This window comes from Macrotis lagotis, chromosome 6 (assembly GCF_037893015.1).
Source record: "Macrotis lagotis isolate mMagLag1 chromosome 6, bilby.v1.9.chrom.fasta, whole genome shotgun sequence".
In the NCBI taxonomy this organism is placed as follows: domain Eukaryota; kingdom Metazoa; phylum Chordata; class Mammalia; order Peramelemorphia; family Peramelidae; genus Macrotis; species Macrotis lagotis.
Window position 1 is genome coordinate 30611058 of NC_133663.1, and position 24244 is coordinate 30635301.

The 24244-nt window shown below is 41.3% G+C and overlaps 1 protein-coding gene across 6 annotated transcripts in view; it reads right to left on the minus strand.

Moving 5' to 3' along the window:
* PHC3 (polyhomeotic homolog 3) overlaps positions 1-17528 on the minus strand; it is a 75880-nt gene extending 58352 nt beyond the window's left edge. For 4 of the 6 annotated variants that reach the window (XM_074190900.1, XM_074190899.1, XM_074190901.1 and 1 more), the window contains exons 1-6: positions 17470-17528; positions 16018-16183; positions 12515-12670; positions 11683-11760; positions 2213-2371; positions 128-226 (exon numbers count right to left, since the gene is read on the minus strand). In XM_074190900.1, coding sequence (XP_074047001.1) covers positions 128-226; positions 2213-2371; positions 11683-11760; positions 12515-12670; positions 16018-16183; positions 17470-17483 — 672 coding nt within the window. In that variant the 5' untranslated portion in view covers positions 17484-17528. The remainder of the gene's footprint in view (positions 1-127; positions 227-2212; positions 2372-11682; positions 11761-12514; positions 12671-16017; positions 16184-17469) is intronic. The other 2 variants (XM_074190903.1, XM_074190902.1) reach the window with 1 other exon arrangement.
* Between the last annotated feature and the right edge of the window lie 6716 nt (positions 17529-24244).

Genomic DNA, 24244 nt, shown 5'->3' on the forward strand with positions numbered 1-24244 from the left:
ATTCACTAATTTTTAAATATCAATTACTCCAAACATATCCCACATGACTAGAAATAAAGCATCACTATTTTAACTTCCTATGCATATTTACTCTAACTTGAGAGCCAATGAATCTCACCAAGCTCACCTGAGTAGCTGCCGACTGACAGGAAGATGATGATGACGACGAGACAACAGGAATTTCAGACTGTACAGCAGCCACAGTAGTAGCAGGTGTGAAAATCAGCTGTACCGACAGAAAGTAAAAACAAAAAAACAAAAAACAACCCTGAAGACAAAAGAACATGCCCCACACACATGTAAAGCAAGTAAAAGAAACTGAAGTTTATGATAGAAAGATAATATAGTTTAGAAGCATTCTCTAACCAAAAATTTACTATGATTGAATCTAACTTTTAAATGATTTCTAAGTGCAAAAAGATTCTGCTAATTGTAAACAGGAAGAATCTTAACATCTTTAACATATGAGAAATATATTTCATTTAAAACAGACTAGTTAAAAAAATATTTTGTTGATAGGAATTCCTCAAAACAAGTATTTCCAAAAGCTAGCAATTACACATTAAAATAAATGCCTAAAAGGAGACAAAGTATTGATCCAGATTACAAACTTAATCTGAGCAAGAAATCCAGAAAAAAAAAAATCCTCTTCCTCCCCCCAGAAAAAAAAAAACCACCCTTTTGTAATTATCTCTCTTAAAAAAGGTCAACTGCCCACGACCCTAATGTGAGTATCTTGGGGAGGTAGAGCCCTCCCACATACATAGATTTAGAATCCTATCGTCCAAATCTTCCATTTTGGAGATGAGAAAACAGAAGGTCAGAGAGAGAAAGTAATGGGCCAAAGGCCACATAACTTGGCCAGGCCAGGACAAGATTTGAACGATGGAACCAATCTAGGATGAACTAACTTTAAAGACTAGACATGCAGAAAAAGTCACTGCTAAACTATATATCACAATGAAACATTAAAATGAATCAACAAACCTAAGAAGGTTTCATTAAAAAAAAAAAGAAACAAGATAATGACAAATGTATATTTCTTATCACATCCCTCCTCAGTAGGGAACTTTTCTCAATGTTATGTCAATCTCCATTAATATTCACAACATACTATCACCTATTTATAATTATTAGATACGCTTTGAAATAACAGGTTATTTCAAGGTTTATACCAATATCTTAATTTAGAATTTAAACATAAAATACTTCAAAACCTATTTTTTGTTTATATTAAATTGTCAAAAAATATGTTGCTCATCCTTTAGTATGTTGAACTAAATAAAATTTTAACATCAAAGTATAAACCTCACAGGTAAAATTAAAATTCTATGACATATATGAAAATCCTATCTGACTATAAATAGCCTAAAAGCTATAATGTTTCTAGAAGGAAGGAATATTATGCATATAATAAAATGGAGTCAAAATCCTGTTAAATATCAAGACATCTGATAAATCCATGGTGATTATCTATGAATAATAAAGACAGATAAATAATATTGCTTCATTACAAATTTGACTGGAAGTTTCTTGTGGCCTCTGGGGCTGAGACATGAGGGCCAAGATGGGGGGTTTTCGGTCTAAATATCTTCAGCCCCCCCCCTTTCTATAACATAAATACTACTAAGTCTCTGGCAGTTTGCCACTAGGGTAAAGGGAATCTAGCTTCTCAATTCCTTAATCAAATTATAAAAATTTGGCAATGGAAGGAAGAAACTACTCCCAGAGGAATCTCTCTTTATTGATAACAGGTTAACATAGGTTCGGCACCTTGCCTATGTTTGAAGCCACAATAGCTACTAAATGCTTACTGAAAAAGCCCTTTAAGCTATCCAAACAAACCGGCATAATATGAAAATGGGGGATTAATCAACTACAAGAATTATCAACCATCCTGAATTAGAGATGGAAGGTTAGAAATATTTATAAATTCCAAATTGGACCCCTCATTTTCAGCTCTAAACTTCCAACCAAATTTGTAGTAATTCTATCCCTTTAAAAAGATCTACATGTCTATCTGAAGGGGAATTTTTCTACCTTCAAAAATCTAAACACTATTTTAATGATTAAAATAGTTTTACACTATTAAAAGTTCCTTGATATCTATCATTACCTCTAACAGAAGAGGACAACTGCCCCACCAATCATTTTAGAAATATCCTTAAACTAAAAAATTGGATACTGAAAATTCTGGCAGCTCATATCTTACCATTTGAGCTCGTAGATACATTTGAGCTTGGCTTGCCGTTAAGGTAGGGGATGTACTCCCTAGTAACATAGTCTGTTGGGTAATACTGCTGCTGGTAGTACTGGAAGCCTGGGAACGGCTTATTAACTGGGCAGGTGTAGGAGAAGTAGAGAGGTTGATCTAAGAAAGAAAAAATATTTTGGTCACAGGCCAAATCTTTTACTGTAAAGTGATAAAACTAGACCAAGCTACCACCAAGCAATCAATGATATATAAGATTAAATTATGGGCCCCCCCCAAGAAAAATTCTAGGAAGGGCCCCCCTTACCCTTTGTTAAATGCAAAATTCCAGTGAAAGGGGAGTCTTTCTTTTTGCAGTCCCCTAGATTAGGTAATGTTTGCACCTAGGTTTGCACCAAGTAATAGTAACTAGGCCAGTTTTTAAGAAAAATGTTTAAATAAAATGCTTCAAAATTAAAATCTCATTTCTCTTGTTTTTATAAACAAAGATATATCAGTATTTCAATATTCCACTTAAAAACTAGAGTATCTAAGAAATGTAGTTAATATGATTTTAGCATATTCTTTCAAACTTGAGAGGATTCTGAACTAGAGAAGGGAAAAACAATCATAGACTACTTTAGAACCACTTGAGAACTCAATCTTATCAGCCCAGTGTGGAAGAGTCTATGGCAGGAAGATGGAGACTCTGCCCGGTGTCCAAGGAGCTCTTGAAATCCCCAAGAAAGCTTCTGCATTGGTCTAGTCATGCCAGAAGAAGAGAGAAATCCCCTGCACAGTCAGAGGACTGATTCACAGCAGAAACTGGGGAAGAAAAAACCCTGGGAGAGAGAATTAAAAGACAGAACCCAAATAGAGAGTTGATCTCAGAGCCTGGGGCCCTGGCAGGTGTGGAAGAATCAAAGGTGTAAAATGACTGGGGTCTGCCCGGAGAGAAGGAACGTTCTCATTATAGGGTTCAGTCATGCCTGACTTTTGGGCCCCCATTTAGGGTTTTCTCAGTGAAGATATTGGAATGGTGGCTGTTGCCTTTCCAGATGAAACTAAGGCCAACAGGAAGTGACTTGCCCCAGGATCACACAGCTAGTCAGTGTCTGAGGCTAGATTTGAACTTAAATCTTCCTGATTCCAAGCCTAGTGCTCTATCCACTGCATCAGCTAGTTCGGAGATACTCATAAAAAAAAAAATCCATTTTGGGGCGGCTAGGTGGCGCAGTGGATAGAGCACCGGCATTGGAGTCAGGAGTACCTGGGTTCAAATCCGACCTCAGACATTTAATAATTACCTTGCTGTGTGGCCTTGGGCAAGCCACTTAACCCCATTGCCTTGAAAAAGCTAAAAAAAAAAATCCATTTTAAAACAAAAAATAAAAAATAAAACAAGTAATTAGTCATTAAAGCCATGGTCAAGAGGCAATGGCCAGGGACAGCTAGGGAGCATAGTGGCTAGAGCAGCAGCCCTGGGGTCAGGAGGACCTGAGTTCAAATCCAGACTCAGACACTTAATTGACTAGCTGTGTAACCTTGGGCAAGTCACTTAACCTCATTGCCTTAAATAAATAACATTTTTAAAAAAGAGAGGCAATGGCCAGAGAAAAGAACTGAGGAATCTCCTGAAGTGCCTGTTGGCAATGAGCAGTCATCCCCGTACTCTGTGCAGGAGGAAGAGGAAGGAAGAGGAGAAGGGAAGGAGAGAAGAAGGAAGGAATGGGAGGGGGAGAAGGAAGGAGGAGGAAGAGGAAGATGGAGAGAAAAAGGAGGAGGGGATGAAGAAGAGGAAGAAAAACAATGGGAGGAAGAAACCACAACTCCTAACAGAGAGGAATCAATTCTCCTTGACCCAGGAAAGCAATGCCTTACTCAGGGGACCCCAGGCACTTCTGGACTGTAGGAGACATAAAAATCAGAAAGCATAAGGATCCAGGATGACCCACAAGACCTGCTACCCAGCAAACAATGCTGGCCATCTGAGAGGGGAAGTGTGCCAAGCCTGCCAGGTATCACCACAGACCCTACAGCTCTAGCCAAGAAAGTGAAAGCCTGGGACAGAGGAGGAGGGGGCAGTGCAGCACCCCCACAGAGGAGGGCACAGAAGTGTCTGGGTTTGGTTGGCAGCTTAAAACACCAGAACTGTGGCACCATGGCCAGAAAAGGAGCATAACTCACAAGAGCTGGAGGGAAGCTTGTCAACGAATTCTGAGGGGGCAGAGGGAAAGAGAAATATCCAAAAATAAAGATGGTACAGAAATATAAAGAATCTTTTTTAGAAGGGCAAATATCTGAATGAAATTACACAGAGCTGAAGTTGGAAGCATAGTAGAGAGTACCTGGGCTAAGAATCACATCAAAAAGCCCAGAGGCTGTGGCTGTGATGAAGGAAGCAAAGAAGATAAAAATGCAAACGGGGCAGCCTGAGTGGCAGTGACCGAGGTCTACTCACTGAGGGCCCAGGAGCTGCCCTTTCCGGAACCGGAGGCGGGTCACTTTTCAGGAAAACAAGGACCTGTCTCCCCAGTCTTAAGCACTGTTCTAGACTACAAAGGGCAAACTCCACAGGAAGCACAAGGTGTGCCAGCAGAGTGGCAAGCCTCAAAAGCAAGCCGCACAGGGCCAAGTGAAAGAGACTGAGGAGATTTGGGGTCCAGAGATAAAAACTCACTCCATGGGCCCCAAAATCTCAAGCAAGTCCACCCCCTTACTGGGAAGGCAATGTAGATCCTTCCAGCCAAACCACATGCATCTCCTTGGGACGTGGTGAGTGTCCCCATGATCAGATGCTATCAAGGAGAGGTTGGGCATCACTTGTCAAGGCCATGGAAAAAGGATCCTTGCATCAGAAGGAGGGCTGACACGTCAGCACAGGGTAGATTTGAAATCAGAATCTGAATCCAAATCCTGGCTCTGCAACTCATTCCCCATTTGGCCACAAACTCCTCATTTCTCTGGTCTCTACTGAAGAGGCTGAACTAGGAGCTCTCCAAGATCCCATCTAGCTCAAAATTTAACCATGATTTCTGAGGTTCTTTTCAGATTCTATGACTTTTTTTTTTTGCAAGGCAAATGGGGTTAAGTGGCTTGCCCAAGGCCACACAGCTAGGTAATTATTAAGTGTCTGTGACCAGATTTGAACCCAAGTACTCCTGACTCCAGGACCGGTGCTTTATCCACTTTGCCACCTAGCTGTCCCGATTCTATGACTTTCAAAGGGAATCATGTTAAAAAAAAATACACATGGATATGATTAGTAAAAGAAAAATTTGATCCAAAACTCAACAGAAAATGAAATGGCTACACTCCCAAGAGAAAAAATAAACCTGAATAAAATCCAACAATGTAATGAGCCCCCAGCACAGTACTGTCCAAAGACAATTTTTAACGGTGATTGTTTTAAAAGAACTTGGAACTATGTAAGAAAAATAGTTCCAAGTACTTTATATTGTCAATTCCACAATTTGATGAAAAATATCACACATAATACAGAATTACAGATACAAGAAAAAAGATTAGTTAGGAATTGAAATTTTCAAATATACTGAAAATATGTGAAAATGCTATATGCCTCTATAGAAGAGTAAAAAGTGATGCCATGGCTTATCAACCAGCTACCAAATGTCTTTAGTTGGGTCGTGTCAAAGACATGGTTGAAGGAAAAGTGCATTTTCACCATGCAACACTATTCTCCATATGGAAGTTTTGTCTTGACAAAAATATCAAAATATTCTCCTGAAGTCAATAAGCTGTCCCAGCCTCCATTTCTGAAGAAACCTCCCAGAAGATTATCTTTTCATCCAGGCCCATCCAGGCTGAACACCACCAGGGCAAACCCTGGCCATTCCTTGACTCTCTTCTTCATCCTCCACCATTGGCCCTTAACTTTTGCACCTCAGACGGATCTCTCCAAAACAGCCAAATCCAGGAACCTTCTCTCCCTCCCATTCTCCTTGGCCTCTCTTAAGCCTGGGAAGTTGCTGATTGGTCTTCATCAACTCCTCGGTCCTCTCTGCAGTCTAGGTTCCTGGAGCACCTCTCCTCTTCTAGTTCTCCACTATGTATCTGACCACTAGGACTGCTCTGTCACCTTTGCTGGATCCTCCTCCAGGCCCTTGCCCTCTGTCAATCTGAAGTCTGAAGATTTTACTTTCCTAACAGTTCTTGCACATACCCTTTCTTCCTCCTCCTCCTCATCTTCTACTCTCCTTGGACACCATCACCTGTGTAGGCTCACGTCTCCTCACACCTGGACTAGCCACACATCTATCTACTGGTGGGCTGCCTTCCTCAAGTCTCTCCTCACTCTTTTCTATGCACCACTTAGCTATCAAAGTGATTTCCTTAAAGCACCATGTTAACTCCCTACTCAGTTAAGATCTCGTGGTTCCCTTTCAACCCCACTGTCAAATACAAATTCTTTCTGGTGTTCAAAGCCCTTCATTAACTTGGTCCTACCTTTCCCGTCTTCTACTTTACATTTCCCCATATACTCTGTAATACAGTGACACAGGCCTCCATCTCCCACCTGACAGTGTTTTTAATTGGCTCTCATGCCTGGAATACTCTTCCCTACTCATCCCCAACTTCCAGCTCTCCTGGCTTCCTTTAAGTCTCAGCTAAAACCTTACCTTCTGTAGGAACTCTTTCTCACCCTCATCCCTCTTAATTTTAGTGGCCTCGCCCTATGGCATGTTTCCAATATAGCCTTCACATATCTCACTTGAACATAGGTGACTTATGCTGTTTCTCCGCATTACACTGTAAGCTCCTCAAAAGCAAAGCCTCTCTCTAACCTTTCTTTGTGTCTGTCCCTAGAACTTAATACTGTGTCTGCAAAGAGTTGGTACTGTCATCAAGTATCTACAGGCTATCTCAAATTCTTTTGGCATGAGATGGCTAAGAGTCATGCTTATACACTGTCTGTTCTTGCCACACAACTGGCCCACCTTTCTTTCTAGTCACAGAACGGTGTTGACATCCTTATAACAAACTATATACAAAGTCAAATAAAATAGTGGGAGGAGGGAATAGAGCAGTGCCTGGGGGAAGTGTCATGGACTTCCCGTGCCTAACCATTGCAGAGCCTCCCAGGGGACCAGCACTGTGCTAGGGGCTGCTGTTTCTTCTACTATCTTCTAACTATGTCATAGGTTTGAGGCTTGTCTCCTTACATGGCTCAACAATGTTTGAAGGGCAGGCTCTCTGTACTTACCACATTCATATCCCTCAAAGCATTTCAGAGTGCTGGGCAAGCCCAGAGGGGCAGCAAGGTCCCTCAGCCCCCCAGAAGGACCACCAGTAGAAGCAGGCCCCGCAGTTGTCCCTGTTACTCCATTCTGGGCAAAAAAGAAACTACTTCTCAAATCAAGCACTGATAAAAGCAGCTCTAAATCTGTGATTCTCCAAAGATTACAGACAAAGAATAATAAAGAAAATCTGAGGGAATTTTCTAGTTGATGGGCTATTTTAATTCTTCATTTTATGATTTGTTCCATATGTACTATTCAATGACCATTCAAATAATCCCAACTTTATGGCCAAAACAAATATTATGGGTGATTTGGTCCAACCTTCTCATTTTACAAACCAGACAATCAAAAGTCAAAGATGCTCAATGAGTTACCCAAGGTCACACATCCAGTTAGCTTCTAATTAAGTCACTGCATGGCCTCAAAAACTCAAAAATCATGAAATTAAGTGTACCAGGCCTCACAAATAATATTAATGACCTGAGAAACAGAGTTTTCCTTCTCTGATTAATCATGAAGAAGGGTCTTCAACCACCTCAAGCTGCATTAAATTACCTATTACCCCTTCCCAAGACACACTCAGAGAAGTCTATCCACAAGAAGAATGGCTGCTAGCGAATGGATTTTGGAGGGCCTCATTAAATTATGACAGACTTATAACATGTATTGATAGAGAAAGTTGAGGAACCATAGATCTTTAGAAATAATAAAAAACATACCATGGTCAGAGTTTGCCTTTCTAGAGATGTTCTGATCTTTCCTTTATAAGCTAATAACTGAGTCTGACTAATTTATGATGGGAACTGTGTTAGACCCAAATTCAGTCTCTCTCTTAGGAGCAATTAGGGTTTGAACTCCACTGACTTAGGCCTTGTGAAGCCAGAATTACACCTCCATATCAAGAAAAGGCATCAAGGTAGTACTTAAATAGCGGACCATGAAGGAGTCAGGTGGACATTACCTTCCAGGTGCAAATCCCGTATCCTTTCATTCTATACAACTCCCATCCAATGTGTTGCCATCAAGTATCTTACAGGGTAGGGGTCTTCTCGAATTCTTTTGGCATTAGATGGCTAACACTGCTCTCACCACACAATCGGCAACCTTTCTTTCCAGTCATATAGTGGTGTTGACAGCCTTTACACCAGTTTTACTGGGCAATTCTAGGTTAGCATGGTTTATTCAAAATTAATCAAGCCCACTACATAACTATTTATCACCCTCTGGGTAACCTTCAACTACAACTGTTCTAAAATGGTGGTTTTCTGTGACTGAGAGTCTTAAAGCTCCAAATCACATCATCAAAAGAACACAAGGGTTAAAAAGATGCACTTTCATTTTGGGGAGCCAAAAAGATGCTTAAAATTACTGCACAAAAGTAAGGCATCCTTTCAATTTCATCCTATGATACACATTTGATCTTGATACCTAACTCAGGGATAAACAGGGAAAGAAAACTATAGACCATCTCCCCAAGGAACACCGGAGCAAACATTTCAAACAAAATATTTGCAGGTAGCTACAACCTACTGGAAAGATTATACACTATGACCAGGATAGAGTGCCAAGACTGTGTTAGCTTAAGGAAGATTGTAAATATAATAAATCATATTAATAATGCAAACAATGAAAACTATATGATTATATCAAAAGGTGCTGGGAAAGCTTCTGACATAATATAAGACCCATTTCTATTAAAAACTCTAGAAAGCATAAGAATAAACAGACTTTATTTATAATAAATAATATCTATTTGTAAGAGCAAACAATTTAAGCAATGGAGAAATTCAGAAGCTTTCTAATAAAGCTGAAATAAAGTAAGGATGTCCACTGTCACCACTATTTAATAAACTGCTAAAAATGTGACCTTATAGTAACAGGATAAGAAAAAAAATTGAGGGGATACACACACATAGTCAAAGAGGAAACAAAATTATCACTTTTTGCAAATGATATGATTTATTTAGATACTTGAGAGTCAACTAAAAAAGTGAAACAATAACTTCAGCAAAGTTGTAGGATTGAAAATAGAACCACAAAACCCAAAAACATTCCTGTATAACACCAACAAAACCCAGCAATAAGAGCTAAAAAGAGAAATTCCATTTGAATATGTAGATATAAAATATTTGGGAGTATATCTACCAAGATGAACTTAGAAACTATGTAATTCCAACTATAAAATGGTCTTTGCAGAAATAAAAACAGATCTAAATAATTGGAGGCATTAATTGAATGTGCATAATAGATCAAACCAATATAATAAAAATGACAATCTTACCTAAATTAATTTACTTATTCAGTGCCATAACAAACAAGTCAACAAGAATATTTTATAGGAAAACAATAAAAAAACAAAAAAAAGTAAAAATAACAAAATTCAAACAAGGGCACAAAGATCTCAAGGATAATCATAAAAGAAAAGGGAGGAGGGAAGAGGGACAGAAGTCTATCAGTACCAGATCTCAAATAGTGATCATTAAAATGATTTGATGCTGGCTAAAAGCTAAAAAGGAGAGCTCAATCAGTGGAGCAGATTCGGTGCACAACAAACAGAGGCAAACTAACATAGTTGAGAAGAACCGTGCTAAATAAACCTAAAGAACAAAGTTACTTGGGAAAAGATTATTTGACAAAAACTACTGAGAAATTGGACAGCAGTGACAAAACAATTGTACTACATACATCACACTTTATATCAAGAAAAGTTCCATGATGAATGACCTGGATATAAAAGGTCACATCATAAACAAATTAGAGAAGCAAGGAAGAGATTACCTTTTGGATTTTTAGATGGGAACTGTTCAAGGCTATACAAATGAAAGAGGATCACACAAGATAAAAAGGGACAATCTTGATTATTATAAAGTTTTAAAGGTTTTGCTCAAAGAAATCTAATATAGTTAAAATCAGAAGTGAAACAGGTATGGGGGGGACCTTTGAAGCAAGTTTCACTGAAAAAGATCTTATTTTCAAGATATATACTGAACAGATTCAAATTGAGAGAATTTTTCCTCAAGAGATAAAAAAGGTCAAAGGATATAGAGTGATTGAGTTCTCAAAAAAAGAAATTCCTCCATACATACACATAAATTCATTTTATTATGTATTTTCACAGGACAAAAATTTGCAATTTTCCTTTTATGAGTTCAAAGAAATGTCTACCAGTGCTTTCCATTGTTCCCAATGACACAAGTTATAAATAAATCAATAATCAGAACTGAAGTAGTGCTTAGGGTTGAATTTTCCATTGATTTAAAATTCTTATTTCCTTAGCAGGACTATATATCTTTAATTCATAACTAATTTTTTCATAGCATAGGGCAACAATTTTTTGGTAACTGCAAATTTCCCACCACTCTAAATAAACCATGGAGTAGAATTTACTACATGGAATTTTCAGTGAAAAAATGTCAGCCTAATGGCCAGTAATGGTTCAGCACTAGGTGAATGCAGAATGTTTAATCACCAAAGGACATATCCTTATACCACTAGAACTCTAATATATCGTGAAATCTTTTACAGTTTTATATTTGTAATCTATTTAAGTCAATCTTTAAAAAAAACTGCTATTAGCTCTAATTTTGTCCCCTATCTTCCAAACTTATATATTTAAATAGTAAAAGAAAACTTTAATTACTAATAAGTCTTTTGTTTATTGTCACTTAATTCATAGAATTACATAATATTAACTCATTTACAGAATGAATTACAACTTTCTCAAGAATAAGATATGAGAATATTTGTAAGTCTGTGTCAAATGATTTAATGAGGTTAAAAAATGAAAAATATGCTTCAAAAATATCAATTGCACAAAGTTAAATATATTTATGTATATATTTACTTAAAAGGAACATGCGACAGTTTAATAAATAATAACAGGGTATTATTGCCTAATACAGTGTTGTATAAACAATGGGCTCTCATTAAATGCTGACTAAGTAGTTTTAAACTGGAATCAAGATGTAATCAATCAGTGAAAGGGTAAGAATTGAACAGATTTGTGTCATATGAGAAATAATCACCTACAGAAAGATTTCTTAAAAAATCAGTTTTGAGACTGAAATTTCAGAAAACATTAGTTTATCAACTTCTGGAAGGTGTTATTCCTTCTAAAATTTGTTCTTATGCATCTATTCCTCACTCAGCTATCTAAAGGGTTAATGTTTTACTTTTGGAAAACTTAAGAATTAAGGTATTTAATGCCAGGAAACAATTAAGGCCACTTACAGATGTCTGAGACATGCTTGACTGCTGTGTGACACTCCCTGTAGGGGATGTAGATGGTCTCCCACTGGACAGACTTGCCTAAAAGAGCAAGGGAAATGTTTCTTATCAACTGAAGTTAAACTAAAGCAAAGTCCAAGGCTGCCTGACTTCCCTTTGAAGGATGGCCTGGCCCAAGCCTCTGACCCCCCACAAACACTGAAGCTAGAAGAAGCAGTGTCTCCTTCAGCTCCACTCCCTCATTCCTAAGCCATCATCCCCCTCTATCAGCTCAGTTCTCAGACAGATGAGGACTCTACCACCACATCACTGACTTGATGGAGAAACTATAGAGCTGTGCAAGGAACCAGAGGCTTCCATTGCCTCAGTGATACCTGGGTCATTTAGTGATTTAAAGAAATCCTATCAAGCAGAAGCAGCACTTGGAGATCTGTGAATATGCCAAGCTTATCCATTTTTAGATGTTTCAGCAACTGAAATCTTTTACATGCACCAAGTGAGATGGTTTAGGGTTACATGCAAAATTATTTTTATTAAAACAGATCATTAGGCTCTATCCTAATGATAATCGAAACACTTATCAAAAATGTTCAAATGACAGATTTTGTTCTACATGACCCCGTGGTCTGGATAGAATCAAGTCACCCAAATGGAAATGGATATATAAAGCAAGGCAAATCCTATTTGTGACTATCCTATTTGTAAAATTTCACACACTTTGCTACCTATCAGTCAATTCTGTGAGGACAGTTACATGATCCTTGAAAACTCTGACATGTTAACAGCCAAGTATTCCTGCGGAGCCCTACATGTTCTCTGTTAACACCTGCCTCACCTGCACAGCCGCCAGGCTCTGGAGTTGGGAGCTGCTCAGGTGCTGCTGCTGCAAGGCTGCTGTATGCAGCATCAGGTGCTGCTGCTGGGCCGCATACATCTGCTGGAGATACTGGGCTGCTGAGCTGGAAGGCCGATGCAAGGCCTGCTGAATGACCTAGGATGGGGAGGATTGGACAGAAGTCACACCACAAGAGAGATCTCTTAAACCAGTTCCTCTTGGAGTCAGGAGTACCTGGGTTCAAATCTGGTCTCAGACACTTAATAATTACCTAGCTGTGTGGCCTTGGGCAAGCCACTTAACCCCATTTGCCTTGCAAAAACCTAAAAAAAAAAAAAAAAAAAAACCAGTACCTGAAATGTCAGGAAATTCAATTTGGCTGCTGAAAACATAGTCTGCTGAGATTTTCCCAGTATTCAATAATGCTCACAGTAAAGGATTTCTTCCTAAATTCTCCTTTGCTGACATAATAATTTCTACAATTTATTCAGTAGAGGCATTTATTATTGCTAAAAAACAGGCTCTCAAACATTCCCTCTGCTGCAGTTACACCAATTTAGAGCAAAACATTTCACCAAGACACCATAAAGGAGAGCAAGAAATAGTTTATCTACCAGATCTATGGAGGGGATGACAGAGAATATTATGAAATACAAACTGGAATGTTTCAATTACATTAAAATTAAAAAAGTTTTTGCACAAAGAAAACCAATACAACTATGATTAGAAGGAAAGCAGAAAGGGAAACAAACTATTTTTATCCCCAGTGTTTCTGATAAAGGCCTCATTTCTTAAATACATAGAGAACTGAATCAAATCTATCAAAATACTAGTTATTCCTCGATTGACCAATGGTCAAAGGATAAAAACAGACAGTTCTCAGATGAAAAAATTAAAGCTGTCTATAGTCATATGAAAAAATGCTCTAAATCACTATGTGAATTAAATGTGAATTAAAATATCTGAGGTAACACATCACATTTATCAGAATGGCTAATATGAAAAAAAAGAATGCTAAATAAGGGAGAAGATGTAGAAAAACTGGGACCGCACCACTGATGGGAGTTGTGAACTGATCCAAGCATTCTGAAGAACAATTTGGAACTATAACCAAAGGGCTCCAACAATACCACTACTAGGTCTGTATCCCAGAGATCATAAAAAGGAGGAAAATATTTATAGCAGCCCTTTTGGAGGTGACAAAAAAGTGGAAATTGAGGGAATGTTCACCAACTGGGAAATGAATGAACAATTGTAGTATATGACTATAATGCAATATTCATCTTCTATAAGAAATCATGAGTAACTGGATTTCAGAAAAACCTGGATTTACATAAACTGACATTGAGTGAGGCACCTAGGTGGCGTAGTGGATAAAGCACTGGCCTTGGAATCAGGAGTACCTGGGTTCAAATCCGGTCTCAGACACTTAATAATTACCTAGTTGTGTGGCCTTGGGCAAGCCACTTAACCCCATTTGCCTTGCAAAAACCTAAGCCCCACCCCCCCCAAAAAAACCGACATTGAGTGAAGTGAGCTTAACCAGAACATTGACAGCAACACTGTGTGATAATCCACTCTAATAGACTGTAGCTCTTCTCAGCAGTTTACTGATGAAGGACAGTTCTAAAAGACTTGTGATGGAAAATGCCATCCACATCCAGAGGAAAAAGCTATAGTCTGAATGCAGATCGAAGCATAATAGTTTCACCTTTTTTATGATTTTTTTTTGCAGCTTTTCCCTCTTGTTCTGTTTCTTCTTTCACAATTTGACTAATGTGGAAATAAGTTTACATGATTGTACATGGATAACTTATATCAAAATACTTGCTGTCATGGGGAGAGAGAGGCTGCAAGAAAGGAAGGGAGAAAGAATTTGGAGCTCAAAAACTTACAAAAAAATGAATGCTGAAAACTATTTTTACATGTAATTGGAAAAAATAAAATACTATTTACCAAAATAATTTTTTTCACTAAGACTGATCCTGTGTGTGTGTGTGTGTGTGTGTGTGTGTGTGTGTGTGTGTGTGTGTTTGATGAAGATGGTATATTGCAAGGAAGTATTTAGAAATTCCTATTCATGACCATGAACATTAATTCATTTCTTCATATTATCTGTCCACTGGTTAAAAAAAAATCTGAGAACTTTATATAAAGAATGGATTGTGGGGCAGCTAGGTGGTGTAGCACCAGCCCTGGAGTCAGGAGGACCTGAGTTCAAATCCGGTCTCAGACATTTAATTACCTAGCTGTGTGGCCTGGGACAAGCCACTTAACCCCATTGCCTTGCAAAAGCTTAAAAAAAAAAAAAGAATGGATTGATGACACAGGTCATACATTAAAAGGGGATAAAAAAATCCCACTTTTCTACTCAAAACAGGAACACCCAGGGTCTTAATGGCTTCTGACTTCCACTACCACCAAATGCCAGTCACTATGTGCCAGTGAATTCTTATGCCACAGCAAGGCAACTTCAGAGACCAAGATCACAGCACAAAATGCTGGCAAACTCAAAAAACAAACAAACCAAAAAACAATCCTGTGCTGGACTGAGAACTTAAGCTAGGCAGGTCAAGGCCCAGATGGAATGTGCTGACCTGTGAAGCCAGAAAATCTTACTCTCAAATTCTCAGCAGAGGGAGGTGAAGGTCTATTCCCCATTTCTCCACATGAAGCCAAAAATGCTGAAGCCCCAGTTTTATGTCACATGGTTATGTGTTCCTACCACTCTAAAAGCACCTTTAACACAGTACTTTCCTGGAGTCAAATGAAAATCTGAGGGAAGCTTTGTTTCCTAGAACAAACTAGCAAATTGGAATGTTGCAGTTTGGAGTCTACTCAAACACAGGGGTCTTTTTTCCCTCTGGTGAAAAACCCAAGCTTTAAGTGCCCAATTTCCAAAGTCACTGATATACCCCTTGGCTTCTTGGACACCGTAACTAGGCTTCAGAATCTCTGATGGTACATCAGAGTCTGCAGGGATAAGTATCCTCAAACCCTACACCAGGCAGGTTCTCTGAAGCAGATGGGATCCACTCCTCCTTCAGGGAAATGAATTGGTTCCATACCACAATGTAATGAAGAAGATTCCAGGAAGGAGAGGCTGGTGTGGAGAGGGGGAAGAAAAACTCTTCATTCGGTCAAAACTTTAAGAATTTCCCTAGAGATTATGAAATCTCACTAAAAATTTCTGGATTATCTCATTGGGGACTGAAAAAAAAAATCATTCTCCAAAGCAAGGGTTTTTCCAGAGTATGAATTTAGAAAGGGTTAGGTCTAAAGAGAATACCCTAAAGCAGCTGAGAATATGTGTGAATTTATCAGCTCAGGACTAACCTCATGCCCCCAAAACAGCGCAGCAATGACCGAGAATGCCCCATGATCTGACAGGTTAGCTAGCCTTAAGCCCTGCCTTTTCTAGCTTTCCCAGACACTCCAAGCTGCATACTTGTAGGTATTGCTTGCCTTCCCTGCCTCCCTCCTCCTCCCCATTTCTCATGTACCTGCACAGCGTGTCGGTCAGAGCCACTATAAACAGAGATCTGTGGCTGGGGCGTTCTGGAGGAGGAAGTACTGATGGTGGTGGTGGCCGTGCTGCTGGGAGCCGTGGACACGGAGGAGGTCCCTGGGCTTGCTTCGTTATCCATACCTGCATGATGCTCCTTAAATCTAGCAGAGAAGGCGAAGAATGAACGTGAGGCCGAAGCCTGCTGCCATCCACATGCTTTAAATACGATTCACTAATTAAATTACTACTTAAAAATACAAATACTAATTACTCCCAAAAAAATCACATGTTGGGGTGGCTAGGTGGTGCAGGTGGATAGAGCACCGGCCCTGGAGTCAGGAGGACCTGAGTTCAAATCTGACCTCAGACACTTAATAATAATAATAATCACCTAGCTGTGTGGCCTTGGGCAAGTCACTTAACCCCGTTGCCTTAAAAAAAAACCTAAAAAAACCCAACCACATGTTGCCCAGACAGAGACATCCACCAAGCCAATGGTGCTTAACTCTGCAGTCGTATTTCAGTGAAATCTGTAGCAACCCAAAGCATCTGTGCCATGCATCTTTACGTTATAGATGAAGTTTGTTATATTCCAAGCACGTTTATAGATTATGGGAAGAGGGCCTTGAGATCTCTCGTTAAAAAAACAAAAATTGCAGAATTTTGTTGATTAAAAAAGACTCCGAGATTATGTAATCAGGAGGCGTCAAACACAGCAGCAAGCTGGGGAGGATTAAAATATAACTGGGGGCACCAGCCCTGGAGTCGGGAGGACCCGAGTTCAAGTCCTACCTCAGACACTTAATTGCCTCGCTGTGCTTGGCTAAATTATTCTTTTTTTTTTAGATTTCTGCAAGGCAGTGGGCTCAGTGGCTCGCCCAAGGCCACACAGCTCGGTCACGGTCAAGGGTGTGAGGGCGGATTTGAACCCGGGTCCTCCTGCCTCCAGGCCCGGTGCTCCACCCACTGCACCACGTCAGTCACGGCCTTAAATAAATCTGGGGAAAGCTCAGTAACGTGCGAGAAGAGGGGGCGCAGCGCCGCCGCGTGCCAGTGAGCCCGAGACCTTGGCCGAGTCCGCTGCCGCCCCTCCCCCCGCGGCGCGGCCCGGCCCCGCCCCCGCCGCCTCCTTCGCGCCATCCCCGGTGCCCGGATGCAGCAGCGCCCCCTGGGGGCCCCGCCCAGGTCACGGGCCCGGGCGCCGGGCTGACGCGGTCGGGGGGGGCGGGGCGGCGCCCGAGCCACGCGTGACCGCGGCCGCCGTGGGCAGGGCGGGGCCTCTCCCCGCCCCCCCGGGCCTCCGCGGCCCGCCCGCCCCGACGCCTCCCGCGGCGGCCCGCGCCCAGAGCGCCCCGGGCCGGGCCCCCCGCGGAGCGCGCCCCCGCCCCGGCCCCGCTCCCGCGCTCGGGCCCCGGGGCCGCGGCCGCCCGCCCGGCCGGTCACTCACTCCGCTTCCGCCATCTTCTCTCCCCCATCCCTGACGCGGCCCGCGCAGGCGCGCTGAGGGCGGGGGCGGGGCCGGCGTCACGTGGGCGCGCGGCCCGGGCTCCTTTCTCTTTCTCTTCCCCGGCCCCGCCCCCCGCCGGCCCGGAAGGGGCCCCTGGCGCGGAGCGCTTCCCGCGTGGGGCCGCTAGGGGGCGCCCCGCTGCCCGCAGTGCCGGGCCTCTCCCCTCCCCCCCGGGCCTGCTCGGGTCCCCTCCCCCACAGGCGCTGGGCGCCGCCCCGAGGCTCCTCCCCTGGGCATCCAGCCCCAGGGCGCATGCCCTCTGGCCAGCAGGGCCCCCCTGGGGCCGTGCCCGCAGAGAGGATGGCAAAGGGCGAAACGTCACTGGTCCCAGACTGTTCACCGCAGCCCCGTCTGTGTGGCAGAGCTGGCGATGCCGGGAATGCCCCTCACGTGGGCATAGGCCCGTGTCACGGCGCCCTATTGTTCTATTAGAAGCCGGGAGAGCCCTTCAGGGGCTTGTGATGGAAACTGGCATCCGCGTGCCAAGGAGGAGTCGTGGAGCTGCGGGCGCAGGCCGGGGCTCGCCCTCTCTCGGGCTGCCCCGCGCCCCTGTAATCCTGCAGCTCTGATGCTGGACCCGACTCTTCTCTCTCCCGACAGGTGCCATTCCTCCGTGTTCAGCGCGGTCACGGACGTAAAGCCCGCTTCACGTTGTTTTCTCTGGGGGAGAGAGGGAGAAATACTATAAAACTCAAAAAAGATGAATAAAAACTACCATTGTATGAAGTTGGAAACACAAATAGAATATATTAAAAAAAGCATGGATAGTTAAACATTGACTTGTTTTTCAGAGAAATTTGGGGTCGACTTGTATTTTCCTGGAGACAGTCTAGCCGGCTTTCTTCCTCCTGTTGAGGTCTGGATCCTCCAGGAACAAAGCCTTTCAAAGTGCATAAAAAACCTTGCATTTTGGGATTTCCCTGCCCCTCTCCCACCTTGAGAGGTGTGCCATTTTGTTAAGATAGGATCACTGCATTGGACGCTCGTAGGGCTTGGAATATAATACCCCCGGAAAAGAGCTTAGAATGCAGCCAAGAAGGAACTACCCAGCAACGCTGAATGTCCTCTTCCAGGGAAAAAAGATGGACTTTCAGTGAACCAGGGGAATTTCAATTGTTAAGATATCTTAGTAAAAAAAACATTTTAATCATTCTTGGGGGAAAAAAAAAATCTGGACCCTACTCCTCCATTTGCACCATCTGTCTCAGTTATACACTAGCCATGGACAGGCTCTATCGTTTGTCAACCTACTCCATCTTCCATGTGTAGGTGCTTAGGCTAAACTCCAAGAAGGCTTGCAAAGGGGCGGCTAGGTGGCATAGTGGATAAAGCACCAGCCTTAGAGTCAGGAGTACCTGGGTTCAAATCTGGTCTCAGACACTTAATAATGACCTAGCTGTGTGGCCTTGGGCAAGCCGCTTAACCCCATTTGCCTTGCAAAAAAAAAAACTAAAAAAAAGAAGGCTTGCAAAGTTCCACATGTAGAGAATGCAAGATGTACTGCACTTACTGTTGAAAAAAGCTTCAAGGGAGCAAAATTCTACCTTGAAGGCTCTCTTCTGATAAGATCCCTCACTCATAAATCAAATTTGTTTAAGATATCCTGAAAGACATGAGAGATAACCTCATTCTTTCTGAACATTAGTTAACATCAGGTGCAACATAAAGATGAGTGGTCACCATGGTGATTGAGGAAGTCCAGCATGGAGACCTAGCTGATGAAGAAGTCACTTGGATGGCAAGATCTTCAAGATGCTTTGGTTTAGTACAAGTGATACTGCTGTTTAATTATTCATATTATATCTCTGGTTGCACCAACTTCTATACTATGAGGAGTGTTCCAGGTATCCATCTGTAGATCAATCAAGACATATAATCACTGTCCTCAAGGAGCTTGCAATCTGCTGCCACAAATATAAATAGCAACTACAAACATCTTTAGTAATCCATTTCCCATAAAAGAAGGAGAAAATCCCATCTCTTTCTCTCTCTGGAAAAAAATAGAGAAGCACTGAATCTAGAGTCAGAAGACCTGAGTCTAGAGGTCCTCATGGTTTTTTTTTTGCCAGGTGATTTTGAGATGTCACTTTACCTCCATAGACCTCAGTTTCCTCAACTGTAAAATGAGGGCATTGGGATTAGACGTCATTTGAGGTCTTCTATTGCTAAATCAAGGGTTTTTAGTTTTGTGTATGTGTATGTGTCATGGACATCTTTGGTAGTCTGGTGAAGCCCATGAACCACTCCTTAAATACATAAAATAAAATACATGGGTACAAAGGAAACCACTTGCTTTGGAGTACAGTTATCAAAATATGATTTTTTTAAAGTTCAAGATAAGAATACATATTCCAGATCTTAAGTCGTAGACTCTTTCTCCTTTAAAATATTTTTTTTTATTATTCCCCAAGATTGTCCCAGATATGGAACCCTTCCTTGTCAAGACCCTTTCTCACTTCTATGTTGTGGAATCCCTGTCTTCTTGGCAAGCCCAACTGGCTACCACTTCCTACGTGAAACCTTGTGAAGACCCTCCTGGTGAATCTCACTGGTCTTCTTGAAAGTACGTGGCAAGACTTGATTGCTAGGATTGACATGATGGAAACCTTGAGGTGTAGTGACCATCCCACCACCACCATAGAAGAATTTGTGACAGAGGAGAGGAAATCTGAGTATAGTCTGATATGCCCCCCAAATCTGGGGAAAGTAGATTTTAAAGGGTTCCAAGAAAGAAAGATAAGGCAGAGGATCCCATTGCTTCAAGGAGTTATGGGAGATTCTCAGCCATGAATCCTGAAGATGCAAAGGGAAAAAATTCCAGTGAGAAAAACAAAAGGGAAGAGAGCTAAGTGGATGCATGCGGCTAGGGGGCGCAATGGATGAGCCACTGGACCTCCAGGCTGGATAAGCCAAACTCAGGAATAGCTTCGGACGCTTCCCGTGACCCTGAGCTAATTACTTACCACTCTCTACCTCAGTTCCCTCATTTATAAAATGAGGATAATGACAGCACCCACCTAGGTTGTTGTAAGGATCGAATGAATGAATAGCTGCAACGTGCTTAGCAAACCACAAAGCATTTTCATCATGATTTAAGCTATTATCGTTGTTGTTGCTATTGTTTCAAAAAGGAACGTGGAAAATTGAGTCAAGTCCAAGTAACAGCAGAGGATTATGTGAGTATGGACAATCTTATAAAAATACCCTCAGGAAAACTAAAGGTTAGAATGAGCTGAGGTTGGAGAAGGAAGCTGAGGACAAACCAATGAGTTTGTCGGTTTGTTTTTTGAAAGGACATTGGGGAGAAAAAGGAAGATCCAAGAAAACCAAGGACTTTTGCTGGGGTGGATGGGATCAAGACAAGAGACAAAAAAGAACAGGCAGAACTGTTCAGTTTTTTGTTTCCTCTGCAAAAGAGAATGACCTTTAAAGGAAATGCTGAATCAAAATATGACTAATAGGGAGTGGCAGCCAAGATGAGTAAGGAAGTCTGTGAGAGGCACCTGGCCGCCCTGGGGGGATCCAAGTCACCTGGCCTGGATGAGCCACATCTTCAGATCAGATTGCCTGGATATGGGAAAGATCATGGAACATGGGAGAGGGACCATCTGGGCAAAGATGGGCAAATGACGTCTCAAAAATTTCTCAAAGAGGCAAGAGCACAGTCTGTCCTTTCTAGGTTAGTGAGCTTGCCTTGCGTTCCTGGGAAAATTCTAGAGAGGATAGTCAAAGATCTGGTTGGCATGATGGTCATTACCAAAGAATCTGTATGGCTTCATCAAGAACGTGTTTTGAAGGGGTGGCACAGTGGAGAGAGCACTGGCCCTGGAGTCAGGAGGACCTGAATTCAATTCCCACCTTGGACACTTAATGATTACCTAGCCGTGTGGCCTTGGGTAAGCCACTTAACCCCATTGCCTTGCAAAAAACAAAACAAAACAAAAAATAATAATAATAATAAAGAATGTGTTTTGGGGGCAGCTGGGTGGCCCTGGAGTCAGGAGGACACTTAATTAATTAATTACCTAGATGTGTGACCTTGGTCAAGTCATTTAACCCCACTGCCTTGCAAAAAAGAAAAAAGAAAAAGAATATGCTCTGTAAGACTACTCTCATTTCCTTTCCTGATAAAATTATTAAACTTTGAGGGGAATGCTGTAACTAGAGTTTGCCTATAGAGGCCACTCAGGGACAAAGTGGACAAAGCTACAGAGCTGGTGTCACTAGACCAAGGTTCAAATTCAACATCATACAATTACAAACTATATGACTAAGACCCTGACTGGGCAAGTCATGAACCCCTGTTTGCCTCAGTGTCCTCATCTGTAAAAATGGGAATATTAATGGCATCTATCTCCCAAAGTTGTTGGGAGGAACAAATGGAATCATATTTGTAAATATTTGTAAAGCAGGTAGCACAGTGCTAAAATAAGCACTATATAAGTGTTAGTTATTATTATTAAAAATACCTACAGCTGGAGTCAGGAAGATTCGAGTTCAAATTTGACCTCAGATACTTTACTGTCTGTGTGATGTTTAGCAAATCACTTAACCTCTGTCTGTCTCTGTTTTCTCATCTGTAAAATGGGGATTTAAAAAAAATACTTCTCTCCCAGAAACTCAGAGGGTCTTCCCCTTCTAGACTGATTCTTTTATGAAGGTAAACAAGACTCTTAGCCTCAATTCTTAATTAATTACTGAATGGGTGTTGCCTCTGACAAACTGAGACCTGGGAAAGACTTAGCTTAAAAAAGCCAAGGTCTCCCTCTGTATCTGTGGCCATCATCATTCTTCCTGACCTTTGTCTTGCCACTGGACTCATAACTGGAGGAGAGATTGGGGCTGAGGACTTTGCCAGCTCTTCCTCACTTAAATCCAATTCATTTGCAAGTCAAGATATCATGTTCCTGATGCCATTAGTCCTCTTTAAGAAAGAAGGACAAACAATAACAATCTTCTGGGGTTGTTTTAAGGATAAAGGGGAATAAGGGCAGAACCAGACACTTTACAAATATTATTTCATTTGATCTTCATACCAACCCTGGGAGGTAGATAAGGAGACTGGGGCAGACAAAAGTTAAGTGATTTGCCCAAGGTCACACCATTTGTAAGGAACTGAGGCTGAATTTGTTCACAGTTCTTTCTGAGCCCAAGTCCAGTGTGCTAACCACTGAACCACCTAAGCTGCTTCATAAAATGCAGTAATGGGAAAGAAATTTGCAAACTTTAAAGCGCTATGTAAATACCAGTTATTATCTAGATTTCAGCAGTTTTTGATAATGTGGATTTTATGATAATATAATCTGATGGATTAGTGCCTGGTTGGACAAGACTCTCAGTAGTTGTTAATGTTCAGAGTCAACTTACTAGGAGGTCTCTAATGGAAGACCACAAGGATCTGTGCTTTTAAATATTTATAATTAGTGACTTGGATAAAGAGATAGATATACACACATATATAAATATACATATGTGTATATGGCATGCTCATGAAATTTGCAGATGATACCAAGCTAGGAGGAATACCTAAAATCCTAGATGACAGGTCAGAATTCAAAAAAAAAAATAATCTTGATGAGCTAGAGCTTTGAATGAAATCTAACAAGATGAAATTCGATTAATGCAATTAGTTTTATTTGGCTCCAAAAATAAAAAAAAAATCACTTTTATAGGTGTAACATTGGGGAAAGATGATTAAACAGTAGTGGTTTTGAAAAAGATCTGGGGGTTTCAGTGGATCGCAGTTGGGTAGTGGGACAATCCAAAAAGCTAATGAAACTGGGGCTTCATAGGAGAGGCCAAACTTCCAAGAACAGGAAAGTGAGAGTCCTCCTGTAACTCTGCCCTTGGCAGATGTCATAGGGAGTCTTGGGCTCAGTTCTGGGAGGACATTGTCCAGAGTGACCCAACCAGATGGCGAAGGTGCTGATCCATGACTGGAGGAACTGAGCTTGTTTGACTTGGAGGAAAAATGGTAGGATTGCTGTGTGAAGAGAGATTGGACTTGTTTTATTTAGATTACAAAGACCAAATCAGAAGCAATGAGTAGAAATTGCAAAGCAAAAAATTTAGGTTTGAAGAAAGGAAAAAAAAACCCCAATCTACCAAAACCCTGCAACTTTCTTCTGATCTAATAGCCTGGAAAGTGGGGAAAACCTGTCTTCAAAGTCCCCTTACCACCTCCCAGTATGAAGTAATCTCTCCCTTCTCTGGACTTACTGTCCCCATGACTCATTTGGCATTTCTGTTCCTCTGGTTCTTTCCCTGTTAGATAGAACTGTTATTTAAATCTGTGCTATTTAATTTATATCAAATTAGGTCTTATCTTGTCTTGCCTACACAACTGAAGTGTAACCTGTTGGGGAGGGGAGGGTTGGGTCCCAATCCTTTTTTCATCCTGTACTTTTTTATTTTATTTTATTTTATTTTATTTTATTTTATTTTGTTTTATTTTATTTTATTTAGGTTTTTCAAGGCAATGGGGTTAAGTGGCTTGCCCAAGGCCACATGGCTAGGTAATTATTAAGTGTCTGAGGTCGGATTTGAACCCAGGTACTGCTGACTCCAAGGCCGTTGCTCTATTCACTGCACCACCTAGCCGCCCCATCCTGTACTTCATAATGTGGAGTGCTAGACCCCAGTAAAGCACACCCTCACTAAATATTGGTTGATGCAAAATAGAGCCATATTAATGAACATGCCCACAGAATTCATT